Source organism: Populus trichocarpa, chromosome 6 (assembly GCF_000002775.5).
Source record: "Populus trichocarpa isolate Nisqually-1 chromosome 6, P.trichocarpa_v4.1, whole genome shotgun sequence".
Lineage (NCBI taxonomy): Eukaryota > Viridiplantae > Streptophyta > Magnoliopsida > Malpighiales > Salicaceae > Populus > Populus trichocarpa.
The window spans coordinates 26,257,576-26,272,439 of NC_037290.2; the positions used below are offsets into that span (position 1 = coordinate 26,257,576).

At 33.5% G+C, this 14,864-nt stretch overlaps 2 protein-coding genes across 3 annotated transcripts in view; both read left to right on the forward strand.

The window, feature by feature from the left end:
* Window positions 1–14,864, forward strand: part of LOC7459903 (uncharacterized protein At1g32220, chloroplastic) — an 81,269-nt gene that overhangs the window by 7,581 nt on the left and 58,824 nt on the right. Inside the window, exon 9 of one of the 2 annotated variants that reach the window (XR_008059386.1) lies at window positions 14,690–14,781. The exons of the other annotated variant lie outside the window; for it this stretch is intronic. The gene's annotated coding sequence lies outside the window, so the exon portion shown is untranslated. The remainder of the gene's footprint in view (window positions 1–14,689; window positions 14,782–14,864) is intronic. 2 annotated transcript variants of the gene reach the window in all.
* On the forward strand, window positions 1,064–7,782 carry LOC127903951 (glutamate receptor 2.8-like). Its single transcript, XM_052453499.1, has 5 exons — window positions 1,064–1,369; window positions 4,861–6,206; window positions 6,296–6,608; window positions 6,702–7,108; window positions 7,200–7,782. Exons 1-5 carry the CDS (start codon window positions 1,087–1,089, stop codon window positions 7,704–7,706), a joined length of 2,856 nt encoding a protein of 951 aa, XP_052309459.1. The 5' UTR covers window positions 1,064–1,086; the 3' UTR covers window positions 7,707–7,782.

Sequence of the window (14,864 nt, forward strand, 5' to 3'; positions counted from 1 at the left end):
CCGACAGATTTGAGGGCAACTAATTTGTCATATGTGACCAATACGTCCAAGTGCCTCTGTCTTACGTGCAGCATTAACATGTGCCGGCGACATTGACTATGACAGGGGTGTACAGTGTAAATGCAAAGCTCTTGCCATTCTCTTCTTCCAGCTCTTAATTTGGACTAACACCTTCTTAAATAATTTTAGTATTTAACCAAAATACCCACTCCCCATTTGTGTTTTGGACATTTTTTTTTTTTTTTTACAAAGGGAGACATGATTTCTAAAAACGGGACTTAGGGAGTGGAGTAATCTGCTAGGATAAAGTATTAATTAGTTTCAATAGTGTAAACATTTAGTAAGTGTTTGTTTTTGTGCTAAAATATTCTTTTCAAACTATTTTTTAATTTTTATTTTTCTTTTGAAAAAATGTTAAAATAATAGGTTCTAGGTGTTTTTAATATGCCAATATTAAAAATAAAAAAAAATATCATCCATCATAATACCAAATCCACACTTAGTTTTACTTCTTTCAAGTTCATATACACATCTTATAAGACACTGGTGCGCACTTGGTGACTTTTTTTTTGGATAAAGGTATTTTAAATTAGTTTATGCATTAATTGAAATTAAATCTTTCTTGGACAATATTAAAAATACACATCTCACATTTACTTGATATATTCATAAGAATTTAGCTAATTCCTCTTAATGTTAGCCCAATGTTTAAATTCAGAAAATCAATGTTAAATGGAACAATTTTTCTTAACCATCAAATTAACTCCTTGTATTTGAAAGAATTCAATAAATTCTTCTTCAATGTAGATGTTAATCGCTAACGTATAATTGTAGCCCACGCAGGACCACGTCTCCAATTTATTAATATTATTTGATTCAAACAATCAAATCATGCAATTTCCTAGTAATTACAATCACTATTCTTCTCCTCTCTTCAAACTAGTACAGTTAGGCCCCTCCTCGAGAACTGGTCCAAGCTCTTCTCCTTCAAGGTTTTAGTTTCACCTTATAAATAACACTTCCTTCCTTCCAAGCTTAAACCAAGAAAACCAGCTAGAATCAGCTCAGCCATAGGTGGACAACAAGATGATCATGAAAGAATACTCTTTAAATCCTGTTCTATCTATCTTTTTCTTCCTTTCTTTGATGATTTTGTTCTTAGAAATGGCGGTGGCCCAGAACACGACATCTACAATCCCAGTGAATGTAGGAGTGGTTCTTGACTTGGCTTCATTGGATGCCAATATTGCTTTGAGCTGCATCAACATGGCCCTTTCAGACTTCTATGCCTCTCATGGTGACTACAAAACTAGACTGGTCCTCAACACCAGGGACTCGAAGAAAGATGTTATTGGTGCAGCTGGTGCAGGTTCCCTCTCTGCCCCTTCTCTTGATTATCATCTCTTTTCTCCAATTATGAATCATTGCTCACCATTTCTTACTGCTAATTATTAACCTCCTCATGCAACATTTTAACAGTAGAGATTTTTACATTCTGTATTAATTATCTGATGAGGTTCTCGGCCTGCAAATCTCTAGTTTGTTCATAGAAATGCGCGCAGGTCCATCGACATGATATGAGAACATATATACCGTTGCATGCTTGTTATATTTTTCTTTTCAAGCTAAGGGTATTCTCAGAAAAACCTGCACATATCTAGACAAACTCTCTTTCTGATCGTGTTTACGTAAGCCATTCACGCTTGAACGGTTTATATAACTATATTATAAGAACTAATTTAATAACTTAAATTTTTAAATTAAGATTAAATTTAATAACTATTTTTATTTGACATTTACTAGGAATTTCTTCTCAACCTTTCATTGTATTGAACCCAAAATGATAAAGGTGGGTTAAAACACACAAAAGTCATCATAAATTGTGGCTATCTTACTTTCCAAATGCCCCCCAATTTCCCCCAAACATGAGGAGTAAAAAACAATGGAACTTTAAATTTATAATTTTATTATCTAAAAATTAGTATATAATAATTATCTTCTCAAAAGCTTTATAAACACATTTAAATAGGTTAATAAAACCTGTATTTACTAGGAAACAACTTAAAATACAAAAACATCAAGGAAATTAAAACTTAATAAAAAAAACAAAAAAATCCTAAAAAAACAATAAAATTGGCCCAAACAGTAACTTCTAGGCATAATTCTAGAAGATCCAATAGTCCTCTAATAAGCGACGCAGTTATCTTAATCTTAAGATAACATCAGAAAAATTTGAGCTCGATCTAATAGTTGGATCTCTCGTTATTTTAGTTTTAAGATGTTAACTTAGTTTGACGCAACCATATTTTTTCTTGAGTCTAGATATGTCCCACCATTTCATAAAAATATTTTATAAACAATTTCAACAAAAGAGTAGGTTCTGAAGGTCCAACAAAGTGACATGCTAACAAACTATAAGCCTGAAAAGATAAATAATGAGAGGGTGAGTTCAACAACTTAGTGAGTAGATAATGTTTAATACACACACACGAGGTAATATAACAATGATGAATATATACACAATTATGGCTCTAGGTTCTTATAGGAAGGTTTCTCAAATAAGTCATAACAAGAATATCATAAGATAAAGCTCGTTAGAAAATCAAAATGCACTAAGCATGAGGTTCCGTACTGTGGGATGATCAGTCTACACAGGTTGATGATTCCCCCGACCAACTAGGGTTTAGATACTATGTGCACAAAGACTAACACTACCCTGTTAGCATGAATATTCTGACTGGCATACCATAGGTTCATAATCATGATCAAACAAACATATTTATATCTCAAGGTTCAACTCATGACATCAAGCTATCAATTCAGAAGTCAATTAAAAAATATATATTGGTTTATATCAAGAATTCAGATTCAACAATTGATCATGTTTTATCGTAATAAGGATAATAATATATATATATATATATATATATATATATATATATATATATATATATATATATATATTATCAAGAAGCATGATCCAACTTATATTAACAAATCAAATATTTATAATATTTCTTATGCATATGAAAAATTATCCACTCACCTGACTCGAAAGCAAACAACACTCAAAAGCAGATACCAAAGAAAATCCTACTGATGTCCCGCCGGTTGAACATCAGAATTATCTGAATACAAAGGAGACATATTCAAGAACGACTTGAAAGAGCATATAACCTATTTAATACACTTAACTAAGGGTGTATTCCATAACTCTATATGTTTTTGAACTAACTAGTCAATTTTCTAAAAAACCCAAAAATTAAACGGTTTTCTTGAAATGTAATCCATAATAAAACAAATAATAGTTCACCAAATAACCCTTAATTATTCAACAAACCAAATATGAAAAAGATAATATTATAGCTAGGGACTAATCTGGAATTTCATCATACTTTTAGGATCAAATTGTAACTTTATCAAATTAGAGGACCAAACTAAAAATATCATAGATTCATGACTATAGTGGAATTATGTCCATAATTCATCCTCATTTCTGTCCAGAATCTCAAATTATGCTCCAAGGATCATTCTGGAATTTTATTAAATTTTTAGGGTCAAATTGTAATTTTGTCAAATGGGAGGACCAAATTGAAAGTGTCATAAATTCATTACTATACTGGAATTCTGCCCATAATTCATCTTTTATTCTGTCCAGAATCTTGAATTATGTTCCAAGGACCAATATGTAATTTTCATAAATTGAGGGACCAAACTGTAATTTTCACAAATTGAGGGACCAAACTGAAATTTTCATCATCTTCAACCTCAAACCCAGAATTTCCACAGAAAATCTACTATTATTTAAAGATTTCTAACTTAAAATTCACCATTTACACAAATCATAACTCAAAATCATCATCTTTACCTACAATCTTCCAAAATCAACTAATTAACTCATTACCCACAACAATCAACTTATAACATTCAAATTAATTTATCAATCAACCCAAAACAAAATCTTCAAAACCCTAATATTAAAAAAAAAAAGAAATTTAAAGCTAAAGAAAACACATTTATACACATCAAAACATAAATCTTACCTTTTAAGCTTATTTCTTTAACTTTATTCTCCTTCCTTTATCTCTCTCTCTTTTCTCTTCTTCTTCTTTCCCTCTCACGGTTTTCTCTCAAGAACACAACTTTCTTTTATTTTTTTCTTCCTATTTATATTTATCAAATCTTTGTTTAATTACTATAATGCCCTTTATTTATTTATACCCACTTTTAAGCCTTCTAGGGCTTTATTGCCTTTTCCTACTCATTTACTTTCAAAACATCACAATTTACATAATTTATCTAAATCATAACCTTATCTAATAATATCATATCCTTATCTAAATATACTCATAATTTTCATTTGTTATAAGATCGCATAAATTTTTGTATGTCATAAGTAGCTTATCAGTACTTCATGCCTAACCACTTTTGGATTATTAATAATTTAGAATTGAACTCATTGAATATATATTACAAAGAAATATATAGCTCGATTAGCATGGATTGCTAGACAAAAGCATGTTAATTTTCTGCTGTCATGTCATTTCTTGATTTATAAAGTTACTGGCTCAAAACAAAAAAGAAAAGGAAGTAAAGACAAAAAGAACATGTTTCTTTGTTTTTCTTGTTTTAAAATGATAGAAATTCACTATAAAACTGTCAACAGACATGTTTATTTTATGTATAAGTCGTACTAGAATACTAACCAAATCCAACATAAGGTGTAGAGCAAAAGAGAAGAGCTCACAGAGAATAAAACGTGACTGCAGAATGATCATCCTATAAGAAACTGTGATCCTTTGCTTGATCGTTCTCTGCTGCAGAAGTCTTTAATTTTTCTAATCTCATTTTGAAATGCAGCCCTGGACCTGATAAAAAATGTGGAAGTGCAAGCAATCTTAGGGCCAACAACATCAATGCAAGCCAATTTTGTTATTGACCTTGGAGAAAAAGCTCAGGTGCCAATTATATCTTTTTCTGCAACAAGTCCTTCTCTTACTTCCATCAGGAGTTCATATTTCTTGCGAGCAACACAAAATGATTCAGCTCAAGTGAATGCCATAAGTGCTATAGTTCAAGCCTTTGGATGGAGAGAAGCGGTGCCCATCTACATTGACAACGAATATGGAGAGGGAATCATACCTTATTTAACTGATGCTCTGCAAGAAGTCGATGCTCGAGTGCCCTACCGGAGTGTCATTTCTCCATCGGCCACTGATGATCAAATTGTTGAGGAGCTTTATAAGTTGAAGACAATGCAAACTAGAGTTTTCATTGTGCATATGTATCGCTCTCTAGGCACTCGGCTTTTCACCAAAGCAAAAGAGATTGGAATGATGAGTGAAGGCTATGTTTGGATCATGACTGATGGTCTGAGTGTTGATTTCTTGAGTTCACCAAATCATTCTGTCACCGATACTATCCAAGGAGTATTGGGTATAAAACCTTATGTTCCAAGAACAAAAGAGCTTGAATATTTTCGAGCTCGGTGGAAGAGGAAATTCCTACGAGATAAGCCAAATAAAATTGATGCTGAGTTGAACATTTATGGACTACTGGCCTATGATGCCACTACAGCATTGGCCTTGGCAGTTGAGAAAGCCGGCACTACAAATTTTGGCTTCCAAAAGGCAAATGTTTCTAGCAACTCATCAACAGATCTTGCAACTCTTGGCATCTCTTTAAATGGTCCGAACATTCTGCGAGCTTTATCGACCACTAGTTTCAAAGGCCTTACAGGAGATTACCTTTTTGTTGATGGGCAGTTGCAATCACCAGCTTTTCAGATAGTTAATGTGAACGGAAATGGAGGAAGACGGATTGGATTTTGGACGCCAACAGAAGGACTTGTGAAAACACTGAATCCGAGAATAAATAAACGTATGAATTCAACTGCTACTTCCAGAGTTTCAACTGTAATTTTTCCTGGGGATACAACTGCGGTTCCCAAGGGTTGGGAGATTCCCACAAACGAGAAGAAGTTGAAAATAGGAGTGCCTGTGAAGGATGGCTTCAGTGAGTTAGTAGCAGTAACAAAAGATCCTGGTTCCAACACCACAACATTCACCGGATTCTGCATAGATGTTTTTGATGCTGTAGTCAAAGCATTGCCTTATGCTTTGCCTTATGAGTATATCCCCTTTGCCAACTCTGATGGCGAACCTGCTGGAACTTACAACGATCTGGCCTATCAAGTGTACTTGAAGGTAAGACTTGCTCTCTCCTTTTCCGTTCTTGTAACTATATCACATTGAATATCTTTCACAGTGATGTATTTTTTGTTTATTGCCAACAGAATTATGATGCCGTGGTTGGAGACATAACTATTGTCTACAACAGGTCCTTGTACATCGACTATACCTTGCCTTTCACAGAAAGTGGTGTCTCCATGATTGTTCCGATTGCAGACAACAACAGCAAAAACGCATGGGTCTTCATGAAACCTTTGACATGGGACCTTTGGGTGACCAGTTTTTTGTTCTTTGTTTTCATTGGATTTGCGGTCTGGGTTATTGAGCACAGAATAAATGATGATTTTCGAGGGTCAGCTTCAGATCAAGCTGGCACTAGTTTCTGGTTTTCCTTCTCAACTATGGTTTTTGCACAACGTAATCTCCCTTCCCTTGTGAATTTTACCTCTACTGTTGTACTAGCACTCCATATATATAAACACCAAATTGACTTTATGTTTATATTTACAGGGGAGAGAGTGGTTAGCAACTTGTCTAGGGCGGTGATAATCATCTGGTGTTTTGTTGTGTTGATCCTCACGCAGAGTTACACCGCCAGTTTAGCAAGCCTACTTACCGTCGAGCAGCTGCAGCCTACAGTTACTGATGTGAGGGAGCTCATTAAGAAAGGGGAGTATGTGGGCTACCAGAAGGGTTCTTTTGTTCTAGGACTCTTGTTAGACTTGGGGTTCGACAAGTCCACGCTCATGGTGTATAGTTCTGCAGAAGAATGCCACCATCTTTTCTCCAAAGGAAGTGGAAATGGTGGTATTGCCGCAGCTTTCGACGAACTGGCATTTATAAAGCTCATTCTGTCAAGATATTGCTCCAAATATACCATGATTGATCCTAAATTTAAAACCGGCGGTTTTGGCTTTGTAAGCTCACTTTCCTATCTTGTTATTTCCATTTACTCTGTGGCTAATAAGTACATAGTTTCTCATGTATCCTTTCTATTTGTAACTTCAGGTCTTCCCTAAAGGTTCTCCTCTAGTGCCTGATATATCGAGGGCAATTTTAAATGTGACCGAGGGAGATCAAATGAAGCAAATAGAGGGTGCATGGTTTGGCAAAAAAAGCACTTGTCCAGATTCCAGCCCCTCAATTTCATCTAATAGCCTTAGTCTCAAGAGTTTCTGGGGGTTATTTTTAATTGCAGGACTGGCTGCATTGTTAGCTCTCATTATCTTCGTAGTCATGTTTGTTTACCGAGAAAGAAACGTCTTGAGGTCCTCTGATTCCACAGCTTCAATATGGAGTAGAATTGAAAACTTCTTTAGAATTTTCATTCAAAGGGACTCGACATCCAGTACTTTCAGACAAAGTGATCTGAAAGATAGAAATGGCATCAGTCTGCCACCTATGTGTGCGCCAAGCCCATCAGACTATTCAGTCCACACGGAATATCCTGCCAATCGATCTTCTGCAAGCTATGATTCTAGTCCAAATAGGGAAGCACCTCAAGAGGTAGTATAGATATCGATCAGCTTACCAACCGAAATCAGGAGAGACCGACAGCTTTGGAAATAGACCATGAAAATAATTGACTTTTAGGTTATTATTTGACACTTCTGACACCAGTTGTCATTAGCATTGTAAAGAAATGGAATTACTGTATTAAAAATACATGTAAGTGAGATGATTTTACTAAGATTTAAGTAGGATTAAACTGGGTTTCAGAAATTGAGTTACTTTATATTTCTTGCCTTCTGTTTTTCTCTCTGAGTTGTGTTACTGAGGAGCATTTGGCATTACCTTCTGTACCTTCATATTTGTGATAGACTTCTTGCCTTTTCTTACAAGTCCTAACTTAACAAGAACCCAGAGATTTGCATAGTGTTGAAGACTGCTTCAGGAATCCGTAAGTCCTATTTTTTCTATTCTATTATCATCAAATAAATGTTGAGCTAGTCTATAGGAACAAATTAGTTAGTTAAGATATTATTTGCTGATTTGATGCTTTATTGGAGCATTTCGGTTGATTGTTCTTCGTATAAATGTAATGAAGTTTTAATGAATAAAATAGAAACTCAAGTCTGTACTACAATAGCAGATTATTATCATAAAATTCTCTCCTCTTTTCTTTTCTTCCTTTTAAAATCATTAATTGATATCACAACAAATATTTGTATTAGGGGACCTGCAATGAAAGAAAGAAAAACCAAAGTTTATCAGATAACCCAACCCTACCATACTAGGTTCTAGGTGTCAGCTTTAAATCATAAAGAGCTTTTTTCAGCAAATAAACTCTATCTTTTTGTCCCTAAACCACAAATCTAGCTAGTTGTTCAACTTAAATCTAGAAAAAAAAAATAAAAAAAAGCAAAAGCAAAAGCATGCTTGTTTATTATTGTTTCAACAACTATTTTCATAAGAATCATGTCTCTCAAATCAGCAAAGGATGTCTGGGACTATCTGAAGAAAGAATATGTAGGAGATGAAAGGATACATGACATGCAAATACTGAATTTAATAAGAGAATTTGAGCTACAAAGAATAAAAGAATTTGAGACTATCAAAGAGCACTCAAATAAATTACTTGTTATTGTTAACTAGGTTAAATTACTTGGTACTACATCCACATACTCTAGAATTGTTGAGAAAATACTGGTTACAGTGCCTGAAAGATTTGAAGAATCAATCATAACTTTAGAGAACATAAAAGATCTATCCAAAATTATAGTGATAGAACTTTTGAATGCCCTGTAAGCTCAAGAACAACGAAGGCTTATGAGGCAAGATCGTTTTGTAAAAGGAGCTCTACCAAGCAAGCATCAAGATTCTGAAAAGGATTAGAAGAAATTCTTCAAGAAAAATCAGGCTTTAAGCTGTAAAATTAATGCTAATCAGTTTTAAAATAAGAAAAAATCTTTGAAAAAGGGTTATCCACCATGTCAACAATGTGGCAAGACAGATCATCCACATTCAAGTGCTGGAAAAGACCAGATGCAAGGTGCAACAAGTGCATTCAACTTGGGTATGAAGTTGTCATTTCCAAAACCAAACCTCTAAAATAGAAGGCAAATGCTCAAGTTGTTGACCAATATGATAAAGATCAAATGTTTGTGGTTACTTGTTTTTCAACTAGAGACTCCTCAGATTATTAGCTCATTGACAATGCTTGCTCAAATTACATGACTTTGACAAGAGTCTTTTCAGTACATTGCAACCTACAAGAATTTCAAAGGTTTGAATTGAAAATGGTGATTATATAGCAGCAAAGGGAAAAAGAACCATTGCAAAATAAGTTGTCTGTTAGAGAGTAGGTGGTTCTAGTTCTAATGGATTGGATTTGATAGTTGGCTGCTCATTTGTTGTAGGTGTAAAAAGATTTTTTTACATCTCTGCTGCTGACTTTGGCTTGGTCAATTACTTGCTGCAAGGTTATTATGAGAGAAAGGTACTAATTTTCATTACTGCTTATTTCAAGTGTTGTATCTAGAGTCATGCCACATTAATACTGATGGTTGGCATGACACATCTTCATCTTCATTTTTCTGGAAACAAGGACTGTTTTCTAAAGCTTTATAAAAACCAGTTTGTATTTTACGTAGATACAGTTTGATTTTTATAATATATTGTTTGATATGAAATAGTTATATCACAAGAAGAATCAACACTTTCAAGTGTGCCTTGATATTTACTTTTCCCTTTTCTTATCATTCTTACCTCATGTAAATTTTTTACTTGTGGTTTGTTTGAAGTAGAAGGCTGCTGAAACAGAGTTGTGATACTTTGAAATAAAATGAGTAGGAAAAGGCAATAAAGCCCTTGAAAGCTTAAAAATAGGTATAAATGAATAAAGGGCATTGTAGTAATTGAACAAAGAGTTGATACATATAAATAGAAAAAAAGAAGAAGAAAAGAGTTGTGTTTTAAGAGTGAAAAACTGACGGGAGAAGAGAAGAAAAGGGGAAGAAGAAAAAGAGAAAAGAAGGAAAGATAAGGGAAAGAGAAGAGAGTTGGAGAAAATAAGTTTAAAGGTAAGATTATGTATAAATGTGTGTTCTTTAAGCTTTAAATTTCTGTTTTGATAAATGTTAGGGTTTTGAAGATTGTGTTTTGGGTTTATTGATGAATTGATTTGAATGTTATGGGTTGATTGTTATGGGTAATGAGTTGTTTAGTTGATTTTGGAAGATTTTAGGTAAAGATGATGATTTTGAGTTATGATTTATGTAAATGGTGAATTTTGAGTTGGAAATCAGGAGATAATAGTAGGTTTTTTTGTGGAAATTCTAGGTCTGAGGTTGAAGATGATGAAATTACAGTTTGGTCCCTCAATTTAGGAAAATTACAGTTTGGTCCCTCACTTTGGAAAAATTATAGATTGGTCGTTGGAACATAATACGAGATTCTAGATAGAATAAAAGATCAATTATGGGCAGAATTCCAGTATAGTTATGAATTTATAACACTTTCAATTTGGTCCTTTCATTTGACAAAAATTACAATTTGACCCTAAAAATTTGGAAAAATTCTAGAATGGTCCCTGGAGCATGATTAGAGATTTTGGATAGAAATGAGGATGAATTATGGGCAGAATTCTAGTATAGTTATGAATTTATAACACTTTCAATTTCATCCTCCCATTTGACAAAAATTACAATTTGACCCTAAAAATTTGAAAAAAATTCCAAAATGGTCCCTGGAGCATAATTAGAGATTCTGGACAAAAATAAGGATGAATTATGGAAAAAATTCCAATATAGTCATGAATTTATGATATTTTTAGTTTGGTCTTTCAATTTGACAAAAGTTACAATTTGACCCTTAAAAATATGATAAATTCCAGATTGGTCCCTAGCTGTAATATTAGCTTTTATAGATTGGTTTGATGAATAAATGAGGGTTATTTAATGAATTATTATCAATTTTATTATTAATTTTATTATGGATTAGATTTTGGGAAAACCGTTTAATTTTAGGTTTTTAGGAAAATTTACTAGTTTAGTTTAAAAACATATAGAGTTGTGGAATAGACCCTTAGTTAAGTGTATTAAATAGGTTGTATGTTGTTTCGAGTCATTTTTGAATATGTCTCATTTTTATTCAGATAATCCTGATATTCTACCGGCGGGACATTAGTAGGATTTCCTTCGGTATCTGCTTCCAAGTGTTGTTTTCTTTCGAGTCAGGTGAGTTGGATAATTTTTCATATGCATGAGAAATATTAAAAATATTTGATTTGTTAATATGAATTGGATCATGCTTCTTGATAATATATATGTTGATTATTGTAAGACCAAAACCTAAGTCCAAGTCAGCCCAAACCCAACCTAAGTCCAAGTCAGCCCAAACCCAACCTAAGTTAACCTAGGTATTTAAGGAAAAGTTGCAAGAGAATTACTATTCTCTCTTCTAAGTCTTGTGGCCGCCGTGACCCTCTCTTCATCAAACCAAGGATTTCACCTTTTGATCTTGAGTTTTGGGTTTAAGAAAAGTGGAAGTAGCAAGTAAGTGATTCTCTCTCATGTTACTTTTAATTATGATTTGTTTATGGAAGGAAAGAGAGAGAGAGAGAGAGAGAGAGAGAGAGAGAGATTAGGGTTTATAAGGATTAGAAGTTTATGTTGTTAAGATTGATTTATGATTATTAAGGGTTTAATGTTAGGTGATTAATTAATATGTTGTTAGAAATAAGGATTTATGAGTTGATTTGTTTAAATTAATTTTTATGGGTTAAGAAATTCATTTTAACCTTGCTGGAAAATCTGGACAGAATGGTCTTGAGGTTGAAGATGACCAAATTTTATTTTGGTCCTTGATTTATGAAAATTTCAGTTTAGTCCCTAAACTTTGGAAAAATTACAATTTGACCCCTAAATATATTTTGAGATTCTAGACAGTGTTATTATGAGATTAAGGATGATGAATCTCAGTTTGATAATTGATTTGGAATATTTTCATTTTGGTCCCTCAATTTTAGGAATTTACATTTTAGTCCCTGAACTTTATGAAAATTACAATTAGGTCCCTGGTACGTTCTAGACAGAATTTAGGATGGTTTATGGGTGAATATTCAGTATGGTTATGTATTTCTAGATTTGTCCTCCAATTTTGGTAAAATTACGTTTTGGTCCCTGTTTTGGATAATTGTTGTTTTAGTCCCTAAACCTAGGAGACTAAACCTGGTTTTCTTTTATGCATTGGAATCTTTTATTTGTGTTGTTTTGAGTTGCTTTTGAGTATATTTCATATATTTATTGTAGGTTCCCCTAACGATCCTCAATAAGTTTTTCGGGTCTTTCATCTGATATTCCTTTTACTCTATATTCTTCCGGGTGAGTGGGATAATCTTTAATATGCATATATTATACATAAATATGTATGTTGATTATACAATGAGTACTAGTTAATTTCTTGAATACTTATATATGTTGCTTTATTTTCCGAGTACTCATTTATTCTTGAATTTGCACTCGCAATCTGTCAAACTAAATTCTATTTGATATTATATACGTTTCTTTGATGATTCTGTGAATATCTATTATGCCTTGATATGGGACTTGTCAGTAACTCCATGCTAACGAAGAGTAGTTAGCCTATATGCACATAGTATTCTGTATACCTAGCTGGTGAGGGAGGCATCAGCCTGTGGCGACTGATCATCCCACAGTGGTCACCTTCGGGTGTCATCTGGTCACTTTTGAGTGTCATCTGGTCACCTTTGGGTGTCATCTGGTCACCTTCGGGCGTCATCTGATCTCTGACATGTATTCCACTACGTTATGATAATATGTTTAGTATGTATATGTATATGTATATCAAGATAAATCATCTTGCAAACTATTAATATTATAAATATCTAAAATGTATATTAAATATTATTCCCTCACCGAGTTAGTTGAACTCACCCCTCATTCTTAATATTATTTCAGGTTCTTAGTTTCTGATAGCAGTTGGACTTTGTAGAGTGTTCCTGCTTCTTCAATTTTGGTCGGTATGCCTTGCTTGTTTTGCGAGGCTTTCCTTTTAGTTTTGATTTGATGTCTTAGACGCTCCACTATTACCTTGTTTTAATTAAGTTTGGATTTTGACAGTATAATGAGTATTATGGATTATTGTTTTTGTTTTAATTACTGATGAGGAGTTTTAAACTATCTTTTGGTTTCATCAGTTTTGAATAATATAATATTTCTGAAGATTATGAAATGCTGCGTATTTTTGAATAAATTGTTCTTTTGATATGTCTGTTTTGAGGCTTAGCGTAGGTGGGGTGTCCTTTCGACACCGCTCCTGCGTTGCCAGTCATGGACCTGTGATTCGGGTCGTGACAATTATTATTCTTGTTACGATAAAGCTTGATCAATTGTTGAATCTAAATTCTTGATATGAACCAATATGTATTTTGAATTGACTTCTGAATTGACAACTCCTCATTTGATTGATGTCATGAGTTGAGCCTTGAGATATGAATATGTCTGTTTGATTATGATTATAAACCTATGGTATGCTAGTCAAAATACCCATGCTAACAAGGTAGTGTTAGTCTTTGTGCACATCGTATCTGAACCCTAGTTGGTCGGGGGAGTCACCAACCTGTGTGGACTGATCATCCCATAGTATGGAGCCTCATGCTCATTGCATTTTGATTTTCTGATGAGTTTTACCTTATGATATTCTTGTTATGGTCTATTTGAGAAACCTTTCTATAAGAACCTAGAGCCATAATTGTATATATATTCTTATTGTTGTATTACCTTGTGTGTGTATATTGAACATTCTCTACTCATTGAGTTGTTGAACTCACCCTCTCATTATTTATCTTTTCAGGCTTATAGCTTGTTAGCGGGTTACTTTTGTTGAACCTTCAGAACCTGCTTTTTTGTTGAAATTAGTACTTTTTCTTGATGTCTAGTTAGTGCTCCACAACTATGAATTTGTATTAACTCTTGTATTAAGACAATCAAATTATATTATGAAGTTAATTTTATTATTAATGCTGCGTTGAACTCTGATTGAGTTGTTTAAAGGATAAGTTTGTATGTAAGTTTGGATTTGCATGGGTATGGAATCTTGGAGTGGAATCTTGCCTAGGTGCTAGTTATGGATCCGAGTTTCGGGTCGTGACAGTTGCTGACCAAGTTTGCATATGGAGGTAATTTTTTTCTTTCCATTATTTTAATTTGTACCTTTTATATATATGTCATTCGTTTTACTTTTCTAAGCAACTGAAATATGAGAAAGCTATCCTAAAACTTTTGAATCTGGAAAACCGTAAAATTTCCTTCATGTAAAATGCTATTATGATATATTGGTTTCATCCTTTATATCTTAGTACTCTTTTCATTGTATTTAATCGTCAAAATCTTGCAGTTTAGAGTGCTAGTGTATGTATTGGTTAGTATCGTGGATAAATGTGTTTTTTTGTAGCTGACAATGTATTGCTATCTTATATTATGGATTATAGTAACCGTAAATATGATGAAATATATATGTTTTGTTTCCTTGTTTAGGAGTGGTTCTCCGGATTGGGTTTATTTATGGAACACGCAATGTTGGAAGTGTGAAGTTACCTCTTGGTGTAATCGGTTCTCCGTTGGAGATGGTAAGTTGTGAATCCTTGTATATTTACCTAGATTACTAGGTTATCCCAAACAACACTTGAATGTCGTACATCGAAGCCTGAAG